Source organism: Ailuropoda melanoleuca, chromosome 10, assembly GCF_002007445.2.
Source record: "Ailuropoda melanoleuca isolate Jingjing chromosome 10, ASM200744v2, whole genome shotgun sequence".
Lineage (NCBI taxonomy): Eukaryota > Metazoa > Chordata > Mammalia > Carnivora > Ursidae > Ailuropoda > Ailuropoda melanoleuca.
In genome coordinates, this window is record NC_048227.1 from 5647165 (window position 1) to 5671184 (window position 24020).

At 42.4% G+C, this 24020-nt stretch overlaps 1 protein-coding gene across 2 annotated transcripts in view; it reads right to left on the reverse strand.

The window, feature by feature from the left end:
- Positions 1–24020, reverse strand: part of SMURF1 (SMAD specific E3 ubiquitin protein ligase 1) — a 68412-nt gene that overhangs the window by 41126 nt on the left and 3266 nt on the right. Inside the window, exon 1 of one of the 2 annotated variants that reach the window (XM_034669826.1) lies at positions 653–695. The exons of the other annotated variant lie outside the window; for it this stretch is intronic. Coding sequence (XP_034525717.1) covers positions 653–680 — 28 coding nt within the window. The 5' untranslated portion in view covers positions 681–695. Of the gene's footprint in view, positions 1–652; positions 696–24020 lie in introns of those variants that run through there. 2 annotated transcript variants of the gene reach the window in all.

The window sequence follows — 24020 nt, forward strand, 5'->3', positions numbered from 1 at the left end:
TAATCCGGCGCTGTATTAGCTACCTGAAGGCACGACTGCACTTACTCAAGGTCACAATTCCACGAGGTAGTTACTGTCATTATATGCACTTTCCTGAGGAGAAAGCTAAGGCTTTAAAAGATCATATAACTTGACACCCCCGCCCCACCAAGTCAGGCTAGTCCATAAAAGCTGCTGCTTCCAAGCAGTGAATCCATTTATCCTCTTAACCAATGTTTGGTGATCGTTGACGGCAGGTGGCAGGCGGAGTCCTGTCCTGACTCAGAAGCTTCCATGAACCACACACACACACAAAAAAACCCTGTTGCTTGCCCTTCAGGTTACTTCCTCAGGGTTTGACGTTTAAGAAAAGTAAATTAATTTTTAAAAAAAGGAAAGGAAAGTAAATTAAGATAAACTTTTTTTTTTTTTTAAATAGCAATTGCTTAAAACCAACTTCTCAAGTGTGGACTATCTTCCTAAGGTTATACAGCATAAAATAAAACTGTACTTTGTCGGGAAGGAAATGAATTTTAACCCCAAAAAAGCCTGTCATTAAGTAAATTATGTCTGATTGTCACCCTAGAAGGAAAGGAATGAACTCTGTTAATAGGAGGTAATCCAGGGCTAATGGAGAGGAGAACCCCACAGGGTTCCAAACACCCTCACCTACCTGAGCTGTGTCCTTCTGATGAAGTCATTTTAAACAAGGTGATAACCACTGAGAGGGAGGGAAATTGAGGGACTTAGGGGGAAGAAAGCTAGAAGTAAGCAAATTAGTCTACAGCCTGATTATTGGACCAGACATAAAACAAACAGGCATGGGGGAGGGGGAGTAATAATTAACAAATAATAGCAGGAGAAAGTTCTCTGAGCATTTTCTCTCCTTCAGTTACTAAGCTGACAAATGAGGCTTTATTAATTTGATGCGTATAAGGGTCAAGAGAAAACTGAAAAGTGAGCAAGGTAACCCATTGCAAATATCCCCATGCCCGGTTATAAAAAACCCATAATCTTCTAGAACAAAGTCCCTTATAATTTCTTTCCTATTTATCATTTTACAGCACCAATTTCTATAGCACTGAAGTATTTAAAGGTATTATTCTGCATGATTTTATCATAAAATCTTTTATAATTACTTAGCTAATCATTATTCGCATCACAGGGTAAGTCAGAGCAAAATCATTATGCTTGATTTAGTCAAGAAAAAGAAAAGCTCAGGAGATTGAGCAACTTGCTCAAAGTGACCCAGCAAAGTTAGTGATGGAGACAAGAACTTGAGCCAGGCATGAATGAAAGCCACACAGTTCACTGAATTACGCTCCTTCATTAAGACAACAGAGTGCGAAGAAGGAAACAATCTGTTACAACATCAAAAAGTTCAAATCAATGTGGCCAACACTGGATTCATAAGATCATTTAAAAAGAAAAGAAAAGAAAAGAAAAGAAAAGAAAAGAAAAGAAAAGAAAAGAAAAGGAAAGAAAGAAAGAAAGAAAGAAAGAAAGAAAGAAAGAAAGAAAGAAGGAAATAAATCAGGGGCACTTGGGTGGCTCAGTCAGTTAAGTGTCTGACTCTTGCTTTTGGCTCAGGTCATGATCGCAGAGTCGTGAGATCGAGCCCTGCATCAGGCTCCACACTGAGCATGGAACCTGCTTAAGATTCTCTCTTCCTCTCCTTCCCGCCACCCCGCTCTCACTCTCTCTCCAAAAAAAAAAAGACCCAGCAAGTCCACCCTTAGGTACATAATCAACAGAAATGCATACACATACATACGTTCACCACACAGAATGGTTATAGCCGCAGTAAGCAAGAGCCAAAGGCCGAGAACCAACAAGACACCCATTAACAGTAAATGAATGAAGAAGCTGTAGTATTCACAAGATGGAATATTATATAGCAGTAAGAGAAACAAGCCAACTACACACGAAGTTAGGAAGGAATCTCACAAATTGAGATGATATTGAATGAAAGATATAATATACGTTATGTAACATAGACAATATAAGTTATATAACACCATTTATACAAAGCACAAAACCAGACAGAACTAATATATACTGTTGAAGTCAAGTGTGATTAACCTTAACAGAGACAAGATAGGGACTGGAAGGGATCATGAGAAGGCGTCTGGGGAACTGGCCGGACTCTGCCTCCTGACTTGGGCGCTGGTGACACCTGTTTGTTTAGTTTGTGAGAATTCAGCGAGCTATACGCTTAAATATTTATAAATCAATCATACAAATCAATGGAACAGAATAGAAAGTCCAAATATAGACCCACAGGTATGAGATCAACTGATTTGGATCAAAGATGCCAAGATAATTCAATAAGGGGGGAAAAAAAGATAGTCTTTTCCCGCCTGGAAAATGGGATATCCAGTTAAAATAAATGGGATATCCTCAGGGTAAAAATAAAAAAGCTTCAAATCTTGTCTCACATCACACGCAAAAACAGACTTGAAATGGAGCACAGACTTAAACATCAGGTACCATTAAGAAAAGTAAAAGGCATTATCCCCCAGTTGGGGAAAAATCTTCATCATACATATATCTGACAAAAGATTTGTATGCAGAATATATAAAGAACTCTTACAATGAAATAATCAAAAGAAAAACAGTCCAACTTAAAACCGGGCAAAGAAAACTGGGACACTTCGCTGAAGAATATATCAAATGGCCAGTAAACACAATGAAACGGGGTCAGCATCACTAATGATCAGTGAAACGCACATGAAACGCACATGAAAACTACAATAAGGTGTCACTACACACCCACTAAAACAGCTAAAATTAAGAAGACTGACAATACTATGGGTTGGTGAGGACATGGAGGCACTACTCTCATATGTCACTGGTGGAAGCAGAAATCAGAACAGCCACTTTGGAGCACTCTTTAGGAGACATGTACCCCATGGCCTAGCAATTCCACTCCCAGATTCTTTTCCAAATGAAAACATAATAGCCACAAAAGGGTGTGTCTGAAAGCTGACAACAGCTTTATTCATAATAGCCTAAAATGATAACCCAATATCCATCAACTAGTGAATGGATAAATGGTAGTATATTCATTAAAAAGAATGAATTACTGATACAAGCAAAATATGGATAAATCTTAGAAGCATTAAGAAACGCTTAGGAGTAGGGTGCCTGGGTGGCTCAGTCGGTTAAGCGTCTGTCTTTGGCTCAGGTCATGATCCTGGGGTCCTGGGATCGAGCCCCACCTGAATCCCTCTTCCTCTGCCCCTGCTCGTGCTCTCTCTCACTCACTCTCCCTCAAATAAATAAATAACATCTTTAAAAAAAAAAAAGGAAAAGCAACACTTAAGAGTATATGCTATATGACTACATGTATATGAAGCTTTAGAATAGGCAAAATTGATCAATATAAAAAGCAAATCACTGGGTGAGTGGGTCCAGGAGTTAGGTAGGCAAACTAGCTGCAAAAGGTCATCAGGAACTTTCTGGAATGATGGAAAGGTTATAGATTGTGAGTTGCGTGGTGGTTATAAGAGTGCCATACATTTGTTATAACTCACTGAACTATACACTTAAAAAGAGAGCATTTTATTATAGGTAAATTATATTTCAATAAAGGCTATTTTAAAAGTAAAAACAAGTCATAGTGTGGTACAGGAATCTACAATGACATGAGAAGATCATCAATATATTTAATTGGAAAAAGTCACCATCTCTAATATCATCAGCCATTAAAAGAAAAAAGTGCTCCATGGAGAAATGTATGCTTCTAGGACAGGGGCACATAATACATAAGGTGAATACCTTGTAATGACAGAGGTAAGAAAATGCTCAAAAAAAAAAAAAAAAGTAAAGTGAAAGAATCCCACCACACTTCCAACTTGAATAAAACTGACATGTTATTAGGTTTCCAGACTGACAGATGGAACACATGCTGCTATCTGCCCCTTCCTCCAAAACCAAGAGGAAATAGATAGTTAAGACACATACACCCATAGCTCTGCTCACAAATTAAAGGAACCTCTAAAAGATGGAGAACAAGCAAGAAAAAGAGGGAAACCTTAGCTGTAAACAGAGGACACAGCCACATGCAGGCAACTGTGACCACGGAAGGTGGAACCAACATCGTGGCATCTCAGGCAAGGATATGACGAGCCACTGTGGCTGGCGGGTGCATCAAGGCTCCCGTCAGGCGTGCACACGGTCCAGTGGGAGCCAACCACCCAGGGCCAGGCTTGGCCTCCAGCTGCAAGACTGACTGCAGCACGTGGCTCTGGGACACAGGACGGTGCGTCGGCAGGGAACGGGTGACTCAAGTTCAGGGCTCATCCAGTGCACAGAGTAACAGCCCCGCCTGCAGCACATCTCCCCCTCATCCCTCCATCCCTCTCGCACCTTGACTGAGAAGCGGGAAAGCCCAGCTGCAAAAATACATAACTAAGAATCACTAAACGTTTACAGGAAGTCACATCATGAAAGAGAAAATAAACTCAATAAAATTGTTTTCCTCCTAAAACAGAGAACACACATTCTTTACAAACACACATGGAATTTAGAAAAGCAGACTGTGTTCTAAGCTACAAAGGAAACTTAAATTCCCCAAGTTGATAAACAGTCCACATTCATTCAATAATGTAATAGAACATTCATACCAAATATGTAGCCTAAACAAATCCACACATCTGGAAAATTTAAAACCTATTTTTAAATAGCCCTTGTGGTCAAAGTGGAAATGAGAACCTATTTACAATCAAATGAAAACAAAAAATACTATAAAATGCATAGGCTTAACTTCACTCATTAAAAATCCAGAAAGACGGAAAATATATGAACTAAGCTTCCAATTCAAAAAAGATAAATAATCCAAAGGCAGCGAAAAGAAGGAATTAATAAAAAATAACAGTGCACACTAATTAAAAAAGAAAACAGGAGAGTTGCCAAAAAAACCAGAAGCCAGTTCTTTTAAATAGTCTTTTTTTTTTTTAATGAACAAATCTGTTTAAAGTAAGCTCAAGAAAAAAGAACGGCAGCATACATAACCCAGGCAAAGACAAAAGGAGGAGATAAAAGCGGAAGAATAGTCTTACAAATCACAACGGTACACCACAGGAGTAATTAAACCAATGGCTAAAATGAAAACTTTTCTAGGAATATATAAGTTGCCAAAACGGGCTTCAAAACCCTGACCATTAACCCTAGTTAGTTGAAATGTCATTGAAAATCTGCCCACAAGAACAAGGCATCAAGCCCAGACGGCTTTATGGGAGAATTCTACCAAGATTTCAAGGTATGGATAATTCCCACCTTACAAATAACAAGGGAAGCCACTCCAACTGATTTCATGAGGCTGACATCAAACCAGAAACTATGAGCAAAGAAAATGACAGACTGTAACAGACATCCCTAATACTCCCCACATCTAGTCCTCCTCTCCCTCACGACGGAGGGAAGACCACACTTCTCTGCTCCCTCGAGTTGGCCGGGACCGTGTGACTGTGGTGTGTCTCTCTTCCAGGCCAAAGTACAGAAGAGCTGCTAAGAGATCTCTGTGCCTCCATGAGACCACGGACCAGCAGAACCCCTATCCACCTGGATCACTGAACGACCATGTGGAAAACAGCCCCCACCAACTCACAATTAACATGAACGCAAAGTAATTCATGGCAACCTGAGGGTGGTATGGGGAGAACCCCAGGCTCGGAACTGGCGGACTAGGGGGCCTTTAGCCTGACATGTACATTCTTCCAGAAGAAGGATATATTTATTTATATATTGCTTTAAAAAACAAATACATCTCATAGGTCCCAGAAAAAAAGAGAAAAATGAAGAGACAATAGACACACGAGAGAGAAGAAGAAAAATGTGAAAGAGACCAGAAATTCATTTAACATCTGGAGAATAACCTCATAGTATATGTAGAAACTTGGATTAGAAGAACTTTTGAGACTACCCTTTTAACAGCTAGGAGACCATTAAACTATTATTGGTGCTGCCCCCCCACCCCACCCCCGCCATTTATCTTCCTTTTAAACCAGGGGGAAAATAAACATGATAAGATCACTTTTTCAAAAAAGTTTCCAGGTTTAAAAAAAAATTAAAAAGTTTCTAGGTTTGATTTTGTAGGAAGCAATGTCCCTGGTGTGGACACACATCTAGGGGTAGATTTAATAATTATTAACTATAAAACTAACAACAATTTCTGATATTTAGTGAGCTTACTCTGTGCCAAACGCTATTAATAGCACTCTACAGATTATACTTTACCTAGTATTCACAGCAGATAAGGAAACCAAGCTTAGGTGAGCTTCAGTTATTTGCCCAAGACCACAGAGCCTATAGGAGGAAAATCTGGAATCTGTCTGACCCGGAAGGCCCGGCTCTACACGGCACCAGACTCTGAGACACCAGGTTTTGAAAAGGTATAATTATGGTGACAAATTGACAGACAACACAAGGAAGCCAGACTACTCCAGAGAAACCTGTATTTTTAAAAAAGCAAACAAACATGACTTAAAATAAAAAGGGAACTCTTGCTTCTAACTAGAGAATGGGGAAAAAATTGTAAAGTAGTGGTATCTCATTGAGCGTACGTTTTAAAATACACCACCCTGTTAAGACAGGATTCACAAGCCATGAAACTCGTACTTTTAAAATGTGAATACAGGGGCGCCTGGGTGGCACAGCGGTTAAGCGTCTGCCTTCGGCTCAGGGCGTGATCCCGGCATTATGGGATTGAGCCCCACATCAGGCTCCTCCACTATGAGCCTGCTTCTTCCTCTCCCACTCCCCCTGCTTGTGTTCCCTCTCTCGCTGGCTGTCTCTCTCTGTCAGATAAATAAATAAAATCTTTAAAAATAAAATAAAATAAATAAAATAAAATGTGAATACAATTCAGTAGGTTTTAGTATATTCCGCCATACAACCACGACCATTTAATTTCACAACGCTTTAATCATCCCCCAAAGAAGCCCTACACCCATGAGTGGCCACTCCCCAATCCCCTTTTCCCCAGCCCCCAGCAACCACTGACCTGCTGTCTCTATGGATTTGCCTATGCTGGACATGTTACATCAACGGAATCACACATATGTAACATTTTATTTATTTTTTTTTTAAAGTAGGCTCCACACCCAACGTGGGGCTCGAACTCACAACCCCAAGATCAAGAACCGCACGCTCCACCGACTGAGCCACTCAGGCGCCCCATGTGTGACGTTTTCTGACTGGTTTCTTTCATTCAGCAAAATGTTCAACATTTCATCCTGCAAGGTTCGTTCACGTTGCAGCAGGCGTCAGTACTTTACTCCTTTCCATGGTCAGGTAACATGCAGCCGTATGGCTATAGCGTCTTCTGCTTATCTGGTCACCAGAGGTCATCAGAGAACAGACATTTTGGTTATTACCACATTTCAGGAGTTGTTTGGGCTGCCCTAACAATGCTGTTGATGCACGTTTGTCTAACAAGGTTTTATACAGACCTACATGTTCAAGTTTCTTGGGTCTATACGTAGGGGGAGCATTGCAGGGTCACAGAGTAACTCTATGTTCAACGTTTTGAGGAACTGCCAAATTGTTTTCCAAAGTGGCCGCACAATTTTATACACCCACCAGCCGCGCATAAAGGTTCTAATTTCTCTGCTTCCTTACCACCTCTTATTAGTTGTCCCAGCACCATTTGTTGAAAAGACCCTTCTTTCATCCCATCTAATGGTCTTGACATCACCATCAAGAATCAGTCCACTATCAATGTGTAGATTTCTGGACTCTCAGTCCCATTCCATTGACCTACGTATGTCTGTACTTATCGTGGGTAACATTCCATCTTGATTACCATCGCTTGGTAGAACGTTTTGAAGTTGGGAAGTATTTCCAACTCTGTCCTAGTTTTTCAAGGCTGTTTTGATTATTCTGGATCTCTTGCATTTCCACAAATTTTACAATCAGCTTGTCAAATTCTGCAAATAAAGCCTCTTGGGATTTGGCGAGATGTGGCGTCTGTGGAGGAATCTGGGGAGCACTCCTGTCTTAGGTCTTCCTGTTTATAAACATAGGACGTTTTTCCATTTACTTAGGTCTTCTTCAGTTCCTTTCCGCAATGTCTTGTAGTTTTCAGCATACAAGTCTCGCACTCCTATTGTTGAATTTCTTGCTAAACTGTTTATGCTACTTTAAAGGGAGTGGTTTTTAAATTTCTTTTCCCGCAGATGCGTGGTTGCATAGGAAGGTGAGGATGACAGCTAAGGGGTAATGAGGTTTCTTTTCAGGGGTGGAGAGAATGTTCTACAATGGACTGCTGTGATGGTTGCACAACTCTGTGAGTATACTTAAGACCACTGAATGATATATTTAGACGGGTGGATTTTATAGTCTGTGGATTATATCTCAGTAAAGATGAGAGAGAGAACAAACCCTATCAGGTAGATGAACAAACTCTTAGCACGTTGGACTCCTCCATTTATAGCAAAGGAAAGACGTTCCACTTCCCCAGGCCAACGTCAAAGACATTGTTAGCACACTGGCAATTTGCTTGGAAACATTAACTCCTATTAAATCGGTCTCAAACAAAGCCTGGCGTGACTGCCATGATCTTAAACTAGGGGAAGGGGAAAAAGAAAACTTCCACTGTTTACTCTTCTACTGCTGATCAGGTACATTTTAGAGTGACAAGGATGTAACCTGCCCATTAAGCAAACGACCTAATGATGGCTGTGATGATTTCAAAATTGTTGGAATAGCCTCTCAATTAAAATCCCTGCTTCCGGGGCGCCTGGGTGGCACAGCGGTTAGGCGTCTGCCTTCGGCTCAGGGCGTGATCCCGGCGTTGTGGGATCGAGCCCCACATCAGGCTCTTCTGCTATGAGCCTGCTTCTTCCTCTCCCACTCCCCCTGCTTGTGTCCCCTCTCTCACTGACTGTCTCTATCTCTGTCAAATAAATAAATAAAATCTTAAAAAAAAAAAAAATCCCTGCTTCCTCTGTTGATTCAAACCCAATTATTCTTATAGCATTATCAGAATCCTTTTTGATAATGCCTGAAGGGTCTCCGCCACCTACAAACTGCTTTCTTTGGGTTCAAAACACAAAATACAGTTTCTCTTGATCTACTTTGCCAACTTTCTTACCCAACTTACGGTTCGTTTAACTGTTTGTAGACAGCAGAGCAATTTTTTACCTCTGGGTCTTTCTTCACGTCACATGCTGTCCTCTATGATATCGAACCAATGCTTCTTGAGCTAGAATGTGGGCTTAACTACAGTGCATGCACACAGTCGGTGCTCAATCAGCACTTGCCAGGGCGCATGGGTGGCTCAGTAGGTGAAGCGTCTGCCTTTGGCTCAGGTCATCATCCCAGGGTCCTGGGATCGAGCCCCACATCGGGCTCCCTGCTCAGCGGGGAACCTGCTTCTTCCTCTCCTGCTCCCCCTGCTTGTGCTCTCTCTCGCTCTCTCCCTCTCTCTCTGTCAAATAGATAAATAAAATCTTAAAAAAAAAAAAACAGTACTTGTTGAAGAACCCCACTTCCTACTCTATGCTAGACTCCACCAGAAGCATTTCACCTATGTTATCTCCTAAAATCCTTCCACAAACCCTATGACGAAACAAAGGGTCCGAAGGACTACTTGCCCGAGGCTACACACACTGAACCCCTGTCTGGTGACTGAAATTCTATTCTTTCTTGGGTTATAGCTGAAATGCAATCCCTTCCCTGATAATTGACAGTGATTTCTCCTCTCTCTGAACTTCTGAAGTACTTCCTGCGTTTGACACATAAATCCACACTACCTTGAATTGCATTTTGGAAGGAGACTTTATTTTTTAGAGCAGTTTTACGTTCGCAGCAAAACTGAGTGCAAAGTACAGAGATTTCCCATATCCTCCCTGCCCCCACACACCACACACCCTCCCCCCACTATCCAGTCCCCCACCAGATCGCTGTACTGGTTACAACTGATGAACGTACACTGACACATCACTATCAGCCAAAGTCCACACTGTACATCAGGCTTCATTCTTAGTGTTCTACATGCTGTGGGTTTCGACAAACGTACAATGACATGTATCCACCATTGTCGTAGCACACAGAATAGTTTCACTGTCCTAAAATTCCTGTGTGTTGCCTATTCATTCCTCCCTCCCTGCTAACTCCTGGTCACCACTGATCTTTTTTCCTACAGTTTCACCTTTTTCAGAATGTCACATAGTTGGAATCATACAGTATGTAGCTTTTTCAGATTGACCTCTTTCACTCACAGGCATATACGGTTCCTCCCTGTCTTTTCATGATTTGATAGCTCATTTCTTTTTAGTGGCGAATAATATCCCATTGTCTGGATGTATCACAGTCGCTTCCAAGTTTCAGCAATTAGGAACAGGGCTGCTACAGACATGTGTGGCAAGTTTTTGTGTGGACATAAGTTCTCAACTTCTTTGGTTAAATATCAAGGAGCAGGAGGACTGGATCATATGATAAGAGTGTTTGGTGCTATAAGAAACTGTTAAGCAATCTTCCAGAGTAGACGTACCATTTTACACTCCCACCAGCAATGAATGAAAGTTCCTATTGCTCCACATCCTCGTCTGCCCTTGGTGTTGTCAGTGTTTTGGATTGTGGCCATTTTAACAGGTGTGTGGTGGTATTTCACTGCTGTTTTAATCTGCATTCCCTGGTGACAAATGATGTGGAGGATCTTTTCATATGCCTATTTGCCATCTGTATATCTTTGGTGAGATGTTTGTTCAGGTCTTTTGCCCATTTTTTAATTGGCTTGTCTTCTTATTGTTGAGTTTTAAGAATTCTTTGTAAATTGTGGATTAACAGTCCTTTATCAAATATATCTTCTGAAAATATTTTCTCCCTGTCTGTGGCCCCTGCATTATTTTTTATTTTTCACATTTTTATATCTTACAAAATAGGGCTTAAGTATTTTTTTTTACTTTTTTTTTTAAGCAAAGATTTTTAATCTCTATGCCCCATGTGGGGCTCGAACTCACACCCCCAAAACCAAAAGTCACATGCTCTTCTGACTGAGTCACCCAGGCGCCCGGGGCTTAAATGTATCAAAGTTATTTGGAGTAGCCGTATCGCTCCTCACCTTGGGAGTAATACCACTTAATATTTAAAGTAGCTTTAATGAAAATTCTTATCTGCCACATAAAAGACCACAGGTAGCCTTTCTGTTTAGTGGAAAGCATCAATTATCAGGTGGGTGACACACGGTGCACTGGGAACTATGCAGGAGAACACAGGCTTGCACGCTAAGGGTTGCACCCTTAGGAAATGGGGACTCGCAACCACCACAGCAGCCACAAATCTGTTAAATGACTAAATCTGGACGAGGCTTGTACCTGGGCTGTATGCTTTATTGGGTTAGTTTGGGGTTAAAGAGGCATGGGAGCTCAGGGAGATTTGTGTCTGCTGTCGTGCATGCAAGTGCCCAGTTCCTAAGGGTGCAAACCACAGCAAACCTAGCCACCATCGGTACCAACCACCTGTAGCTTGCATGTAGCCTGAACTGGCCACCAATGGAGCCCTAAGAGTCCCCGAACTCCTACTGAACTGGTGAAAATTCCATACACAAATTCTTTGAAGTTACCCTTATTGATGCATATCAGAGTTATCAGAAGACATCAAGGGTATCACCAAGCCAATCCATAAACACAAGGAGGTAGGTGGCAAGACATCACCTGGCTCCAAATACTATGGCTTTGGAAAGGACCATAGGTTTCATGACACTATCGATAGTTCCCACAGTATTGCTTGAAAAAGTCCCAATACTCTCCAAATTTACAATCACCACTAATTTAGGCAACCTCTGTAAAATTCAAACCCAATAAACAATAAATTTTACTTAAAGTTCATCTGTTAAAATGGTAGATGTCTGCATCTTCTTTCATGCATTTGTCAAACTTATGAAAATTAAAATTACTAGTGGCATCAAGCCAGTTCAATGAGAAGAGAATAGTCTTTTCAACAAATGGTGCTGGGACAACTGGATATGCACAGGAAAAAGAATGAAGCTGGACCCCCTACCTCACACCTTATGCAAACATTAGGGGCACCTGGGTGGCTCAGTTGTTAAGCATCTGCCTTTGGCTCAGGTCATGACCCCAGGGTCCTAGCGTTGGGCTCCCTGCTCAGCAGGTAGCCTGCTTCTGTCTCTCCCACTCCCCCTGCTTGTGTTCCCTCTCTCACTGTGTCTCTGTCAAATAAATAAAATCTTTAAAAAAAAAATTAGAAGAAACTGTAGGCATAAATCTTCATGACCTGGGACTAGGCAGTGATTTCTTATATGCAGCATCAAAAGTATAAGCAGCAAAAGAAAAAAGTATATAAATTGAACTTCAAAATTAAAAATTTTTCTGTTTCAAAAGACACTATCAAGAAAGTGAAAAGACAAACTACAGAATGGGAGAAGATATTTATAAATCACATATTTGCAAAATCTGGTAAAGGACTTGAATCCAGAATTTATATAGAACTCTTATAAATTGACAATAAAAGACAACCCAATTAAGGTATGGCCAAATGACCTGATTAGATATTTCTTTGAAGAATATATACAAATGACCAGTAAGTCCAAAAAGATGCTCAGCATCACAAGCTATCATCAGGGAGATGCAAATAAAAACTACAAGGAGATACCACTTCATACCCACTGGGATGGCTAAAATGAAGAAGGTGGACAAATGCAAGTGTTGACAAGGATGTAGAAAAAACAACCCTGTTGGGAATGAGAAATGGTGGAGTCACTTTGGAAAACAGTTTGGCAGGTCCTCAAGATGTTATGCGTGCAGTTGCCGTATGAACCAGTAACCCACTCCTAAGTATACTCAAGAGAACTGAAAACAGAACCTTGTACATAGATGTTCATAGCAGCATTATTCACAACAGCCAAAAAGTAGACACAACGCAACTGTTTACCATCGATGAATAAATAAAATGTGGTATATCTATACAACGGAATATTATTCAGCTACAAAAAGTAATACAGATATATGATAAATGCTACAGCATGGATGTGCCTTGAACATATTATCCCAAGTGAATGAAGCCAGACACAAAGGGCTACAGACTGCATGATTCCATTTATATGAACTGTCCAAAATAGGCAAGTCTATTACTATAGACTGAATGTTTGTTGTCCCTCAAAATTCATATGTTAAATCGTAATTCCCAATGCGATGGTATTTGGAGGTGGCGCCTTTCAGATGTGATTGTGATTAGGTCATGGGGTGGAACCCTCCTGAATGGGATTAGGGCTTTATAAAGGGATCCCAGGGGAAACTGGGTGGCTCCCTCGGTTAAGTGGCCAACTCTTGATTTCAACTCTGGTCATGATCTCAGGGTCGTGGGATGGAGCCCCACGTCTGGCTCCATGCTCAGCGCAGAGTCCTCCGGTCCCTCTCCCTCTGTTCCTCCTCTCTCTCTCTCTCTCTCAAATAAATACATACATACATAAATAAAGGATCCGAGACAGCTCCCACACCCCTTCAGCCAAGTGAGGACATGGCAAGAAGATGCCATCTATGAACCAGGAAGCCATTCTCACCAAGCAATGAGTCTGCCAACACCTTGATCTTGGACTTTCCAGCCTTTAGAACTGTGATAAATAAGCGGTTAGTGGCTCTAGGGGCTGAGGGTAAAGTGAATAGGGTCTGATTGTCCAAGTATGCGGAGTTTGCTTTGGGGGTGATGAAAATACCCTGAAATGAGCTGGTTATGATCGTGCAACTCTGTGAGCATCCTAAAAACACTGAATTGTACACTCTAAAGGGTAAAATTTATGGTATGATCATTATATCCTAATTAAAATATAAAATACAATAGTAGTTTAAAGACTAAGTTAATACTGGTTTTTCATAAGACAAACCCTTCGGCCTTAGCTTTATCTTGTTAGTGAGTTACAGGCCATTGTTTAAAATGTCATGCATGCTGTGGAGAATAATACGTGTTACATAAATTCTCTAACAGGAATAAAGAGATATTGGCCACCTACGACAAAAGGAGTAGAAGATGTAGTCTGTTCCAAAAGTTTACAGTTTAACTCGAGAAACAAAACGCATCAACAAGAAAACCAAACAATAGTGCAAAGCCGCTTACTTTTGCCAACCCACATTCAATTACTCATCAAAGTCATATCAATTCGTCTTTTGTAGTATCTTAAATCCATTCTTTGCGGTCCCAGCACCACTGCTCAACTGCAGGCGACTCTTGGCTCATGTCTCGATTATTACAATAGGCTCTGGCATCTCTTTTCTCTAATTCATTTTAATCATGAAATAATTATTTGTTGGGTAAGTGAACAGAACACTCTTCATTACGTAAACTGCCCTACACATAAACCTCTGAGCTTAATCCCACTTCCAAAGTGAAGTGTAAGTTTCTCCCTGACCGACACCCCTCTGCCCAAAAATAAAGAGAGAGGGAGGAAAAGTATAAACTCCTAGCAGCTAAGCACTTAAAAACTGGATTCCAGAATCCTGTCCCTCTCACTTTCTGGTCTTATCACCCACCAACTCTTCCTCTCTGGTCACTCCTAGATTTGGCTCATGCATTCCCTCCCCACCCCCCAACTCCTTTGCTGGGGTCCCTCCCACCAGCCCCTCCGCCTCCTCTTCATCATCCAGATCTGTGCTTCTCAGCCTAGTTCAAGCCTCCCTTCCCCTATCCTGCAGGGCCCTGTGAAGTCACAGGGTTTTTTTAGATTTAATGTCTTTATTTGAGACAGAGAGAAAGAACACGAGGGGTGGGGAGGAGAAGGTGCAGAGAAGGGAGGAGCAGACTCCCCTCTAAGCAGGGGCCAATCCCAGGACCCAGAGATCATGACCTTGACCTGAACCAAAGGCAGCCACTTAACTGACTGAGCCACCCAGGTGCCCTGAAGTCACACTTTTTATTAGTTACTTACATAAGTCTCCAAACAGATTTTAAACTCATGGAAAGTAGGACCCACGGCAGAGGTAAATCTAAGACTAACATCTCACTCCACAAACATTGCCATATGGAATCAAACTTCCAAATGAGCTCTACAGACAGACTACCAGAATTCAGAGAAACAGTATTATCGCGGGAATGCTTAGGTTGTGTTTGCTTGTTTCTCTGGGGGCGACAAGCTGAATTTCAAAGGGCGGGTGGGCTTTGGGTTTCTGAAGAGGAAGTCGGGTCAGGAATCAGATGGGGCGGGCCGGGGGGAGGGAGGCGTATCCCAGGATCCACGTGCCAAATGCTTGCATTTCGCAGGGAGGATCAAGACATTGATAACAAAGTGACTCTTCTAAGTACAATTCGTTGGGGTTTTTGGTCTTCAAAACCTTCCAGAATTCTACACTATTCGTGAAAGTCACATTGGAAAGTAAACTAGCACAGATCCCCTGAACAACCTGATGCTTGCGCTGACACGGAAGTCCACGTGTTCAGCCTGTTACTCACCCGTAATAAGATTTTAGGTTAACTCTTCTGTAAACCCACCTACATGGATCTTTTTATCACACTACTATCTTCTGCTCAGTTTAAATTTCCAAATAGATCGTGTGTGTGGTAGGAAAGGTCTCATTCTTCATAGTATAATATTACCACAAATGCTTAAAGGACACTGGCCTTCACAGGACGCAATTTAAAAGAAAAGAGCTTACTTCCTGAGAAGAAAAAAAAAACCACAACCACGAATTTATGAAGACGGCAACTACAAAAAAGATATTCGTGAATATAAATTACCGTCAGTTTAGAAAGAGGTGGTGGAAGCCAGGTGGATAATAGTTGATGCTTCTCGAGCGTGTAATTTTTCCCAGCAGACAAACACGTGACCCCTCTGTGGCCAAGAGCACTTGGTGCGGGTGTTATCTCAGATGTTCTGAGAAGGGGGCATTACAACAAAGCTCTTACAAAATGGATCTTGCACTCATTCATCACGATGGACCAACCATCGGGGTTAAACATGTTGCTCAGGGCTTGAGAGCACTCAGCCTGCCCCCCCTTTCCTGCAGCTTACAGCTAGCTGCTCCAGCATGCTGTCAGGACCACCCCCCACCGGACCCCCCTCCCCCATCTCGTCTTCCCACATAAATCCAAGCCTCTTACAGTCAGCTTCTCTAACCCAACATGTGAGACATGTAGGAAAGGGAAAGACAGAAAAGGGGAAAGAGAATACACTGCATTTTAGGGGGAAAATTAATTAGCAACCTCTGCCTTCTGTCCTGAGATATTAAATACCCTCAAAGTTTATCCTTAAATGCACAATTTGTAACAGAAGAAAAACTAGTGAAATGTGAGTAAGCGGTTACAGTTCCTGGTATTTCCTGGTATTTAATTTCAATTTTCCTTTCCTACCACCAACAAAAAATTTCAATAGACCTAATATCTTGGTGGGGCGACTGGAGTGGTTCAGTCGGTTAACTGGTCGGACTCTTGATATCACCTCAGGTCTTGATCTCACAGTTGTGAGTTCGAGCCCCAACTTAATATCTCGGTATCAGAATCAGCAAGATTCGTAAGAGATGACAGGTTTTCTGTATAACTTTATTTTCACTGCCCAAGGTTACAATGCAAATTTTAAAATGTGCACACACACACATAAAATAAAAATAAAAATAGATAAATCAAATGCTGCACACACAAAATTCTGCTAGGGTTTAACCCTACAAAGAAATTACGAAGGTCTTAAAGTAGGAGCTTTGCTGTAGACCAGGGATTGGCTAACGATGGCTCCTGGGCCAAATTTTATAAATGGGCCTCCTGCCTGTTTTTGTAAATAAAGTTTACATGGAACACAGCCACGCTCGTCTGTTCACTCAGTGTCTGTGGCTACAATGGCAGAACTGAAGAGTTGTGACAAAGACCATATGGCCCACAAAGCATAAAATATTTACTCTCTGGGCCTTTCGGAAGAAGCCTGCTGGCCCCCGCTCCAAATCTATAATAGTACTGACTGTATAGACATAATAACCTCAGTGGACAAGCTTCTTGGGGATCCACGAAGAAAAACATATCCCCAAAATACCACCCCAGCTTTTGACTGCTTATTCACTTATTTATATGGACGCTAAATACAAGCACGATTTGAAATTTATGCAGTGCATTCCCACCAAACTTGAACCAGATGTAAGAAATACGCATTCCACAAGAACACCATGAAGCATTCCTCTCAAACGGCCTACTGTCGTCTACTGAAAAACATTTGCAGACTACAAGTAGAAAATGATAGAAAACTTCCATGTGTCTCTCAGAGTCTGGGCGTTCACAGCACGCTGCTCAGCCTTGGCTCAGAAAAATCTCTATGTCACTGGCAGAGGGGAGAGTGGAAACTGCCTTTGGGAGGCCTTCACTTACCAAAGCACCAGACCCTTCGGGCTCTGAGAACTGGGATGGTTCCCAATTCACTCCACCTACAAACACGAACTGTGTGAATATGGGAAGCCCTTGTCCAGAACCATGCAAAAAAAAAAAAGAAGAACCCATCTCTGAAAGAAGACTGAGGAAAATACCTCTTAAGCCAGTCATCTGGAACACTGGAGACACAACGGGCTTTCCCTACGTGCTCACTTTCCTACAGACACAAGGACTTACGAAGGCCAGCAGTACACATGGAGAAGCAATTGTAAGTACTATTCTTTACAAGTCCAGTTTTGGACAGCTACAAAGATGACCAAAGAGTCTCAAAGTCATCACCTCCCTCAGATGTAAGTGTTCCCTGCCCAGGTCCTCCTGCCAGCTGAACCCTAGTTAAGGCCTCTATTCTTTGGAGCGTCCCTTGGCCTCTACCGCAATCTGTGTTAAAATTCTATCCTTTGCAGCCCAAGACTTGTTATGTGGATCACTCTGGGCTCTGTCTCACCCTAATTTCTCCCACTCTGGGCAGGAAGCATAAGCTCCAGCCCTTCTAACACAGTCCTCTTTGCCTGACCCCCTCCACCCATCACCGGGATGTACACAGATACCAGCTGGATCACTAGGGACCTGATGCCGTATATAATCTTTCTTCACTTAAAACGATCATGCCCTGGGCTCAATAACTGCAGCTCAGCTATTTAGCAGACGGACAACATGGAGCAAAGTACTCAACCTCTCTGGGCCTCCATTTTCTCACCGGTACCACAGAGATGATATTTCCTATTTTTCAGGGTTTCCATGAGCATCAGAATAGGTACTCGATAAAGACAGTTGCTATCAGTATTAACTTGTCTTACTAATCACTATCAACACCACTAATTATCAAGGGCTTACTGTATATGTGGCAATATGACAGCAACTTTACTCTTTAAATTCACTAACTTCTGATGTAAGTAATATTTATCCCCAATTTACAAATATGAAAACAGACACAGAGAGGTTAACTGGCTTAAGAAAACAATACTTGTATTGGGGCGCCTGGGTGGCAGAGCGGTTGGGCGTCTGCCTTCGGCTCAGGGCGTGATCCCGGCGTTATGGGATCGGGCCCCACGTCAGGCTCCTCTGCTATGAGCCTGCTTCTTCCTCTCCCACTCCCCCTGCTTGTGTTCCCTCTCTCGCTAGCTGTCTCTATCTCTGTCTTATAAATAAATAAAAAATCTTTAAAAAAAAAAAAAAGAAAAGAAAAAAGAAAACAATACTTGTATTGCATGGTGGGGTCAGGACCCAATCCCAGGCGTGCAAGTACAGTTGGTCCTCATTAGTCATGAGTTCTGTATTTGTGAATTTGCCTACTTGGTAAAATTTACTGGAGTGCCTGGCTGGTTCAGTCAGTACACCATGTGACTCTCTATCTTAAGGTCGTAAGTTCAAGCCCCACATTGGGGATAGCATTTACTTTTTAAAAATTTACTTGTGGGGTGCCTGGGTGGCTCAGTTGGTTGGGCATCTGACTCTTGATTTTTGGCTCAGGTCACGATCTCCTGGTCGTTGAGATCAAGCCCCAAGTCAGACTGTGCTAAATGAGGAGTCTGCTTGAGATTCTCTCTCTCCTTCTCCCCCTGCTCCTTCCCGGCCCATGCTTGCTCACGCTCTCTCATTAATTAATTAATTAAACCCCCAAATCAACACTCCTGGCACTTTCCTGGTCATTCACAGACAGGCGCAGAGTAAAAAAAAAACTCGAGTAACCCAATGTACACACTCCTGGCTGTGGCTGAACGAGGCCACATTCTGCCTTCTTCTTTCAACTTTCACGCTACAAATGAGTATGCTTTTTGCAGTCTCTTTAGTGACTCCTTTCCACATTTTTGTGCTTTTTGTTGGTGATTTTGCTATTTAAAATAGCCCCTAGTGTTGAAGTGCTACCTAGCGCTCCTAGGCTATGATGTGCCTCACAGAAAAAATACATGTAATTAGGGGCGCCTGGATAGCGTAGTCGTTAAGCATCTGTCTTTGGCTCAGGGAGTGATCCTGGCGTTCCGGATCGAGTCCCACATCAGGCTCCTCCGCTGGGAGCCTGCTTCTTCCTCTCCCACTCCCCCTGCTGTGTTCCCTCTCTCGCTGGCTATCTCTCTGTCACATAAATAAATAAAATCTTTAAAAAAAAAAAAAGAAAAGAAAGAAAAAATACATGTAATTAGACCAGCTTCATCCAGGCATGACTTACAGCACTGCTGGCCACAAGTTAGATGCTAAAGAATCAGCATTATTATCCATTATTATTAATACATACTAGATACAGTGTCTTTAAACAGGAGCACACATGAAACATGCTATTGCTCAGCTGACAACAATGTGACCAGAGGTTCACAGGAACCAAATTCTGTATTATTCCTTAGGAGCAAAGGGTCAGGGGTCACTAACTCAGGGTTCCTGGAGACTTCCAAGAACACAGCTACCATGAATAACGGGAAACAATGGGATAGGCCTCGTTCCACTGGCAGGGCCGGTATTATCCACACCTCAGATACTATCCACATACCCTCCCCAGATGGTTTCACTCCCACGGCCACTCGCACACCTCCCATCAGACACACTGGTGGGAGGCTGGGGTGGGCACCGGTGGAGGAAAGAACAAGAGGAGAATGAAGAAAAGGTAGAGCAAACATGGCATCCCAATAATCTGCTCAAAAAAGGTGAGGAGGGAATGCAAGCTACACACTAAAAACATAAGCTTGTTACTCTCTGCTCCTTCCTACTTCCAAAATTATAAGCTTTGGAAATCTTGGAAATCTCTATGCTCAGAAAACATTTCCAAAAGTGAATTACGAATTAATCAAATTTAAAGCTGCCTTCAGTCTTGGCCTCCTCAATAACTGTCAAATTTCCTTTCCTCTCCTTGCAAAGCCAATCTCCTTTCTGTCTTCGGCTCTAGCTAGAGCAATTAGGAGAGAAGGCCGACAGTACTACCACCACAGGGATGTATTGTGTTTCGAAAACAAAGATTGCCCTGGAATTTACTCCCCCGACATTCAGTAAAATACAACAAAGCAAACACCCTATCATGACATTAAATTATTACCAAATTGCCAGAGCCCTGCAAAAAAGGCACCCAAATTTTGAAGTGTTTTTGCAATTTCATTCCTAAAATTCTCATGCAAAAATCATTTCATGCCCAGCTAAAGAGTTTGATTTCTTTTCCCCTCATGTGAAGAGCTGCTCTTGAAGACATTTTCTTCATTATTTGTGTGCACACACACTCAGTTAATTAAAACAGTGAAGGAATAATAATTAAATTACAATAAGTAAAAAAAAACAAAAAAAACCTAAAAATTCATAAATAACTGCTTTATAAGAATAATGAATAGCTTTATGGATCATAAAGAGAGTATCTCCCACTAATGGAGAATGTTATAACTGAACAAGTTAGTTGAGGGCAATACTTATATCATTTTTTAAATAACTCCATAACTAATTTTTAAAATACAGCTCTGACTAAACCCGTGTCTTTTTTTTTTTTTTTTTAAAGATTTTATTTATTTATTCGACAGAGACAGAGACAGTCAGTGAGAGAGGGAACACAAGCAGGGGGAGTGGGAGAGGAGGAAGCAGGCTCATAGCAGAGGAGCCTGATGTGGGGCTCGATCCCATAACGCCAGGATCACGCCCTGAGCCGAAGGCAGGCGCTTAACCGCTGTGCCACCCAGGCGCCCCTAAACCCGTGTCTTTTAAGTCACGTTAGTGTCTTTTAAGTCACGTTAACATAAGCAGCTGCACAGGAGACTAACAGGTGAATTTGAAGAATACAAAGGGGAATTCAATTCAATTCAAATACCATCTGTTCTGCTGGGAGTTTCTGTAACACAGATGAGCTCATGTTTGATTGGTAAGCAGGAATGACATCAGCACAGCATGGAAGTCTCGCTGATTCATTTGTTGAGTTTCCAAAGCAAAGAAGTGGAGGGAATGGAATTATGTGAGATCCCGGGCAAGAAAAAACCCAGCCCATTACCTAACTTGGCCTTCGCAAGAAGCTATATTTGAAGCAAGCTGCAAAAGGGAGCCTGCACCCAGGCCTCGCTCCCTGGACAGGTGCAGTCACGGCCGGGCCAAGGTCTCTCAGCTGGGTTGTGGCTCTGGCATCCGTCACGGCCCCCTGTAACGGCAACCCCACTGGCTTAGAACTCAACACACACCATCCATGCACCAATGCAAGCATTGCTAGGATTTCCACTTTGCTGTTCTTGTATGCTTTTAATATCCATTTTAGCAATGTCCAGCCACACTGAGATGTTCGCCTAAGTGGTCCAGGTAATCGCCTGAGGTACCAAGTATTGCTTTTGCTAGTAGCTACCAAGCTGTGTAGATTTTGAGATCTAACCCAACCTTATTTTCCTCCTGTAAGATACTACTTTTAGTGCGTGATTTGCAGAATGCAAGACTTTCCAAGAACATAAATATTTCATTATAGTAGAAAGAACTGCAAATATTTCTCAAGTGCCTACCTTCTAGGCACAGGCAATGGGCCAGGTACTTAAAGTTACACTTCAGGACCTAAAAGGAATAGGTTTTCTTAAAGATCTCAACTTAGAGAAGTGAACATCTCTTCCTTAGTTTGCTCGAGCTGCCATAACGAAGTACCAGGTGCTGGGTGGCTTAAACCACAGAAAATCTGTCTCACATTTCTGGAGACTAGAAATCCAAGATCAAGGTGCAGGCAGGGTTGGTTCGTTCTGAGGGCCGTGAAGGAGAATCCGCTGCTCCCCTCTCTCCTAGCTTCTGGTGGTTTGCTGGCACTCTCTGGTGTTCTTGGAGGACTGACGATGCATCTCGTAACCTCCACCTTCATGTAAACGTGGCCTCCTCCCTTTCTGCTCATCTGCATCCAAATTTCCCCATTTGATAAGGATACCTGTCACAATGGGGTTAGGGGTCCACCCTACTCCAATATGACCTCATCTCAACTAACTGTGTCTGTAATGACCCTATTTCTACATGGAAACCACATTCTGAGGTACAGGGTGGCTGAGGACTTTCACATATGAATACGGGAGGGTCAAAATGCAATCCATAGGGGCGCCTGGGTGGCGCAGTCGTTAAGCGGCTGCCTTCGGCTCAGGGCGTGATCTCGGCGTTCTGGGATCGAGTCCCACATCAGGCTCCTCTGCTGGGAGCCTGCTTCTTCCTCTCCCACTCCCCCTGCTTGTGTTCCCTCTCTCGTTGGCTGTCTCTCTCTGTCAGATAAATAAATAAAATCTTTAAAAAAATTTGCAATCCATAACAACCTCTGATTCACAAAGTGGATCTAAAAACTGCCAGGATTTCCAGCCCCTGGTAACGGCAGATGAGGTCAGTCAGTCGGTCTGCTGGAAACCATAAAAGCTAATAGCTAACACGGTAGTGAGGAGGTACTGAACCCAGCTTCCAGTCAGTACTTGCCCTAGAGAGAACGAGGAAGTCCTGCTGCCTTTTGCCCTCCAGTCATCTGCTAAGAGGTGTCCTTTTAGGACTTTGGGGGATGAGGGCTGGGATCTGTTAACTGCCAAGGATGGGGTCCTGACGAAGGGTACCTCAGTTTGGGCTAGCCCTCGAAAGGCAGCAGGCTGGGAGTAGGACTTCAGACAGTGCCCAGCTTCATCTGAGCTTGGGGACCAAGAAAATCTCAAGCCTTTGATTCTGGACTACTAGTGACAACTTTCAAATACACACGTCCGGCACACCTGAACAACGGGGTAGACCGCTGGCCAAGCTCCAGGGGCCACCAGTGGCACACAGGTCAGAGACAAATAACGCTGCAAAGGTTATGAACACATACCCTAAACGCAAGGAGGTCAATGCCTGCTAAAACACACACATCGACATTCACCACGGGATATGAACAAGATGCAGAGCCCCCTAACAGAACATTCATGATGTTTGGGATACAATCCAGAATTACTCAGTGTAGCAGGGACAAGGAAAACTGCCACTCACCTGGGGGAAAAGACAGACACACCATGCAAACACTGTAAGAAGGCTGGCGTGGCTCTATTAATATTTGACAAAGTGGACTTCAAAACAAAGAAAACCAGAGGGGATAAAGAGGGACATTCCATAATGATAATAGGGCTGATTTGCCAAGAAGACCTAACAACGTACATGCATCTCACAACAGAGCTTCAAAAACACACAGGAGCAAGAACTGACAGAATTGAAAAGAAAAATAGAAAAATCCAAAATTACAGCTGGAGACTTCAGCACTTCTCCCAGTAATCGACAGAACTGGTAGACAGAGAGGACCGAGTGCAATCAAGCTGACATTTTCCCAACACTCCACACAAGCACAGCAGTTGACACATTCTTTTCAACACACATGGAACCTTCATAAAAAAATCTGAACAAATGTAAAAGCATTGAAATTGTATAATTATGTTCTCTGATCATAACGGAACTCAACGACAAAGCAATACAAAAGATAACAGGAAAATCTCCAAACACGTGGAGAGTAAACACCACACTTGTAAATCATTCATGGGTGAAAGGGAACATCTTAAGGGAGATTAAAGAACATTTAGAACTGAAAGAAAAATTTTCAATTAACATATCAAAATCGGTGGAATTCAGCTAAAGCTGTACTTAGAAGGAAATTTAGAAATTTTTTCTCTATTTTTCTAATGTAAAGGGCACAGTGGGGTCATATCTGGAAACTGAAATTTAGTCACTTTCTGGGACCTGATACCCCATACTGTAAAAGTGGGCAC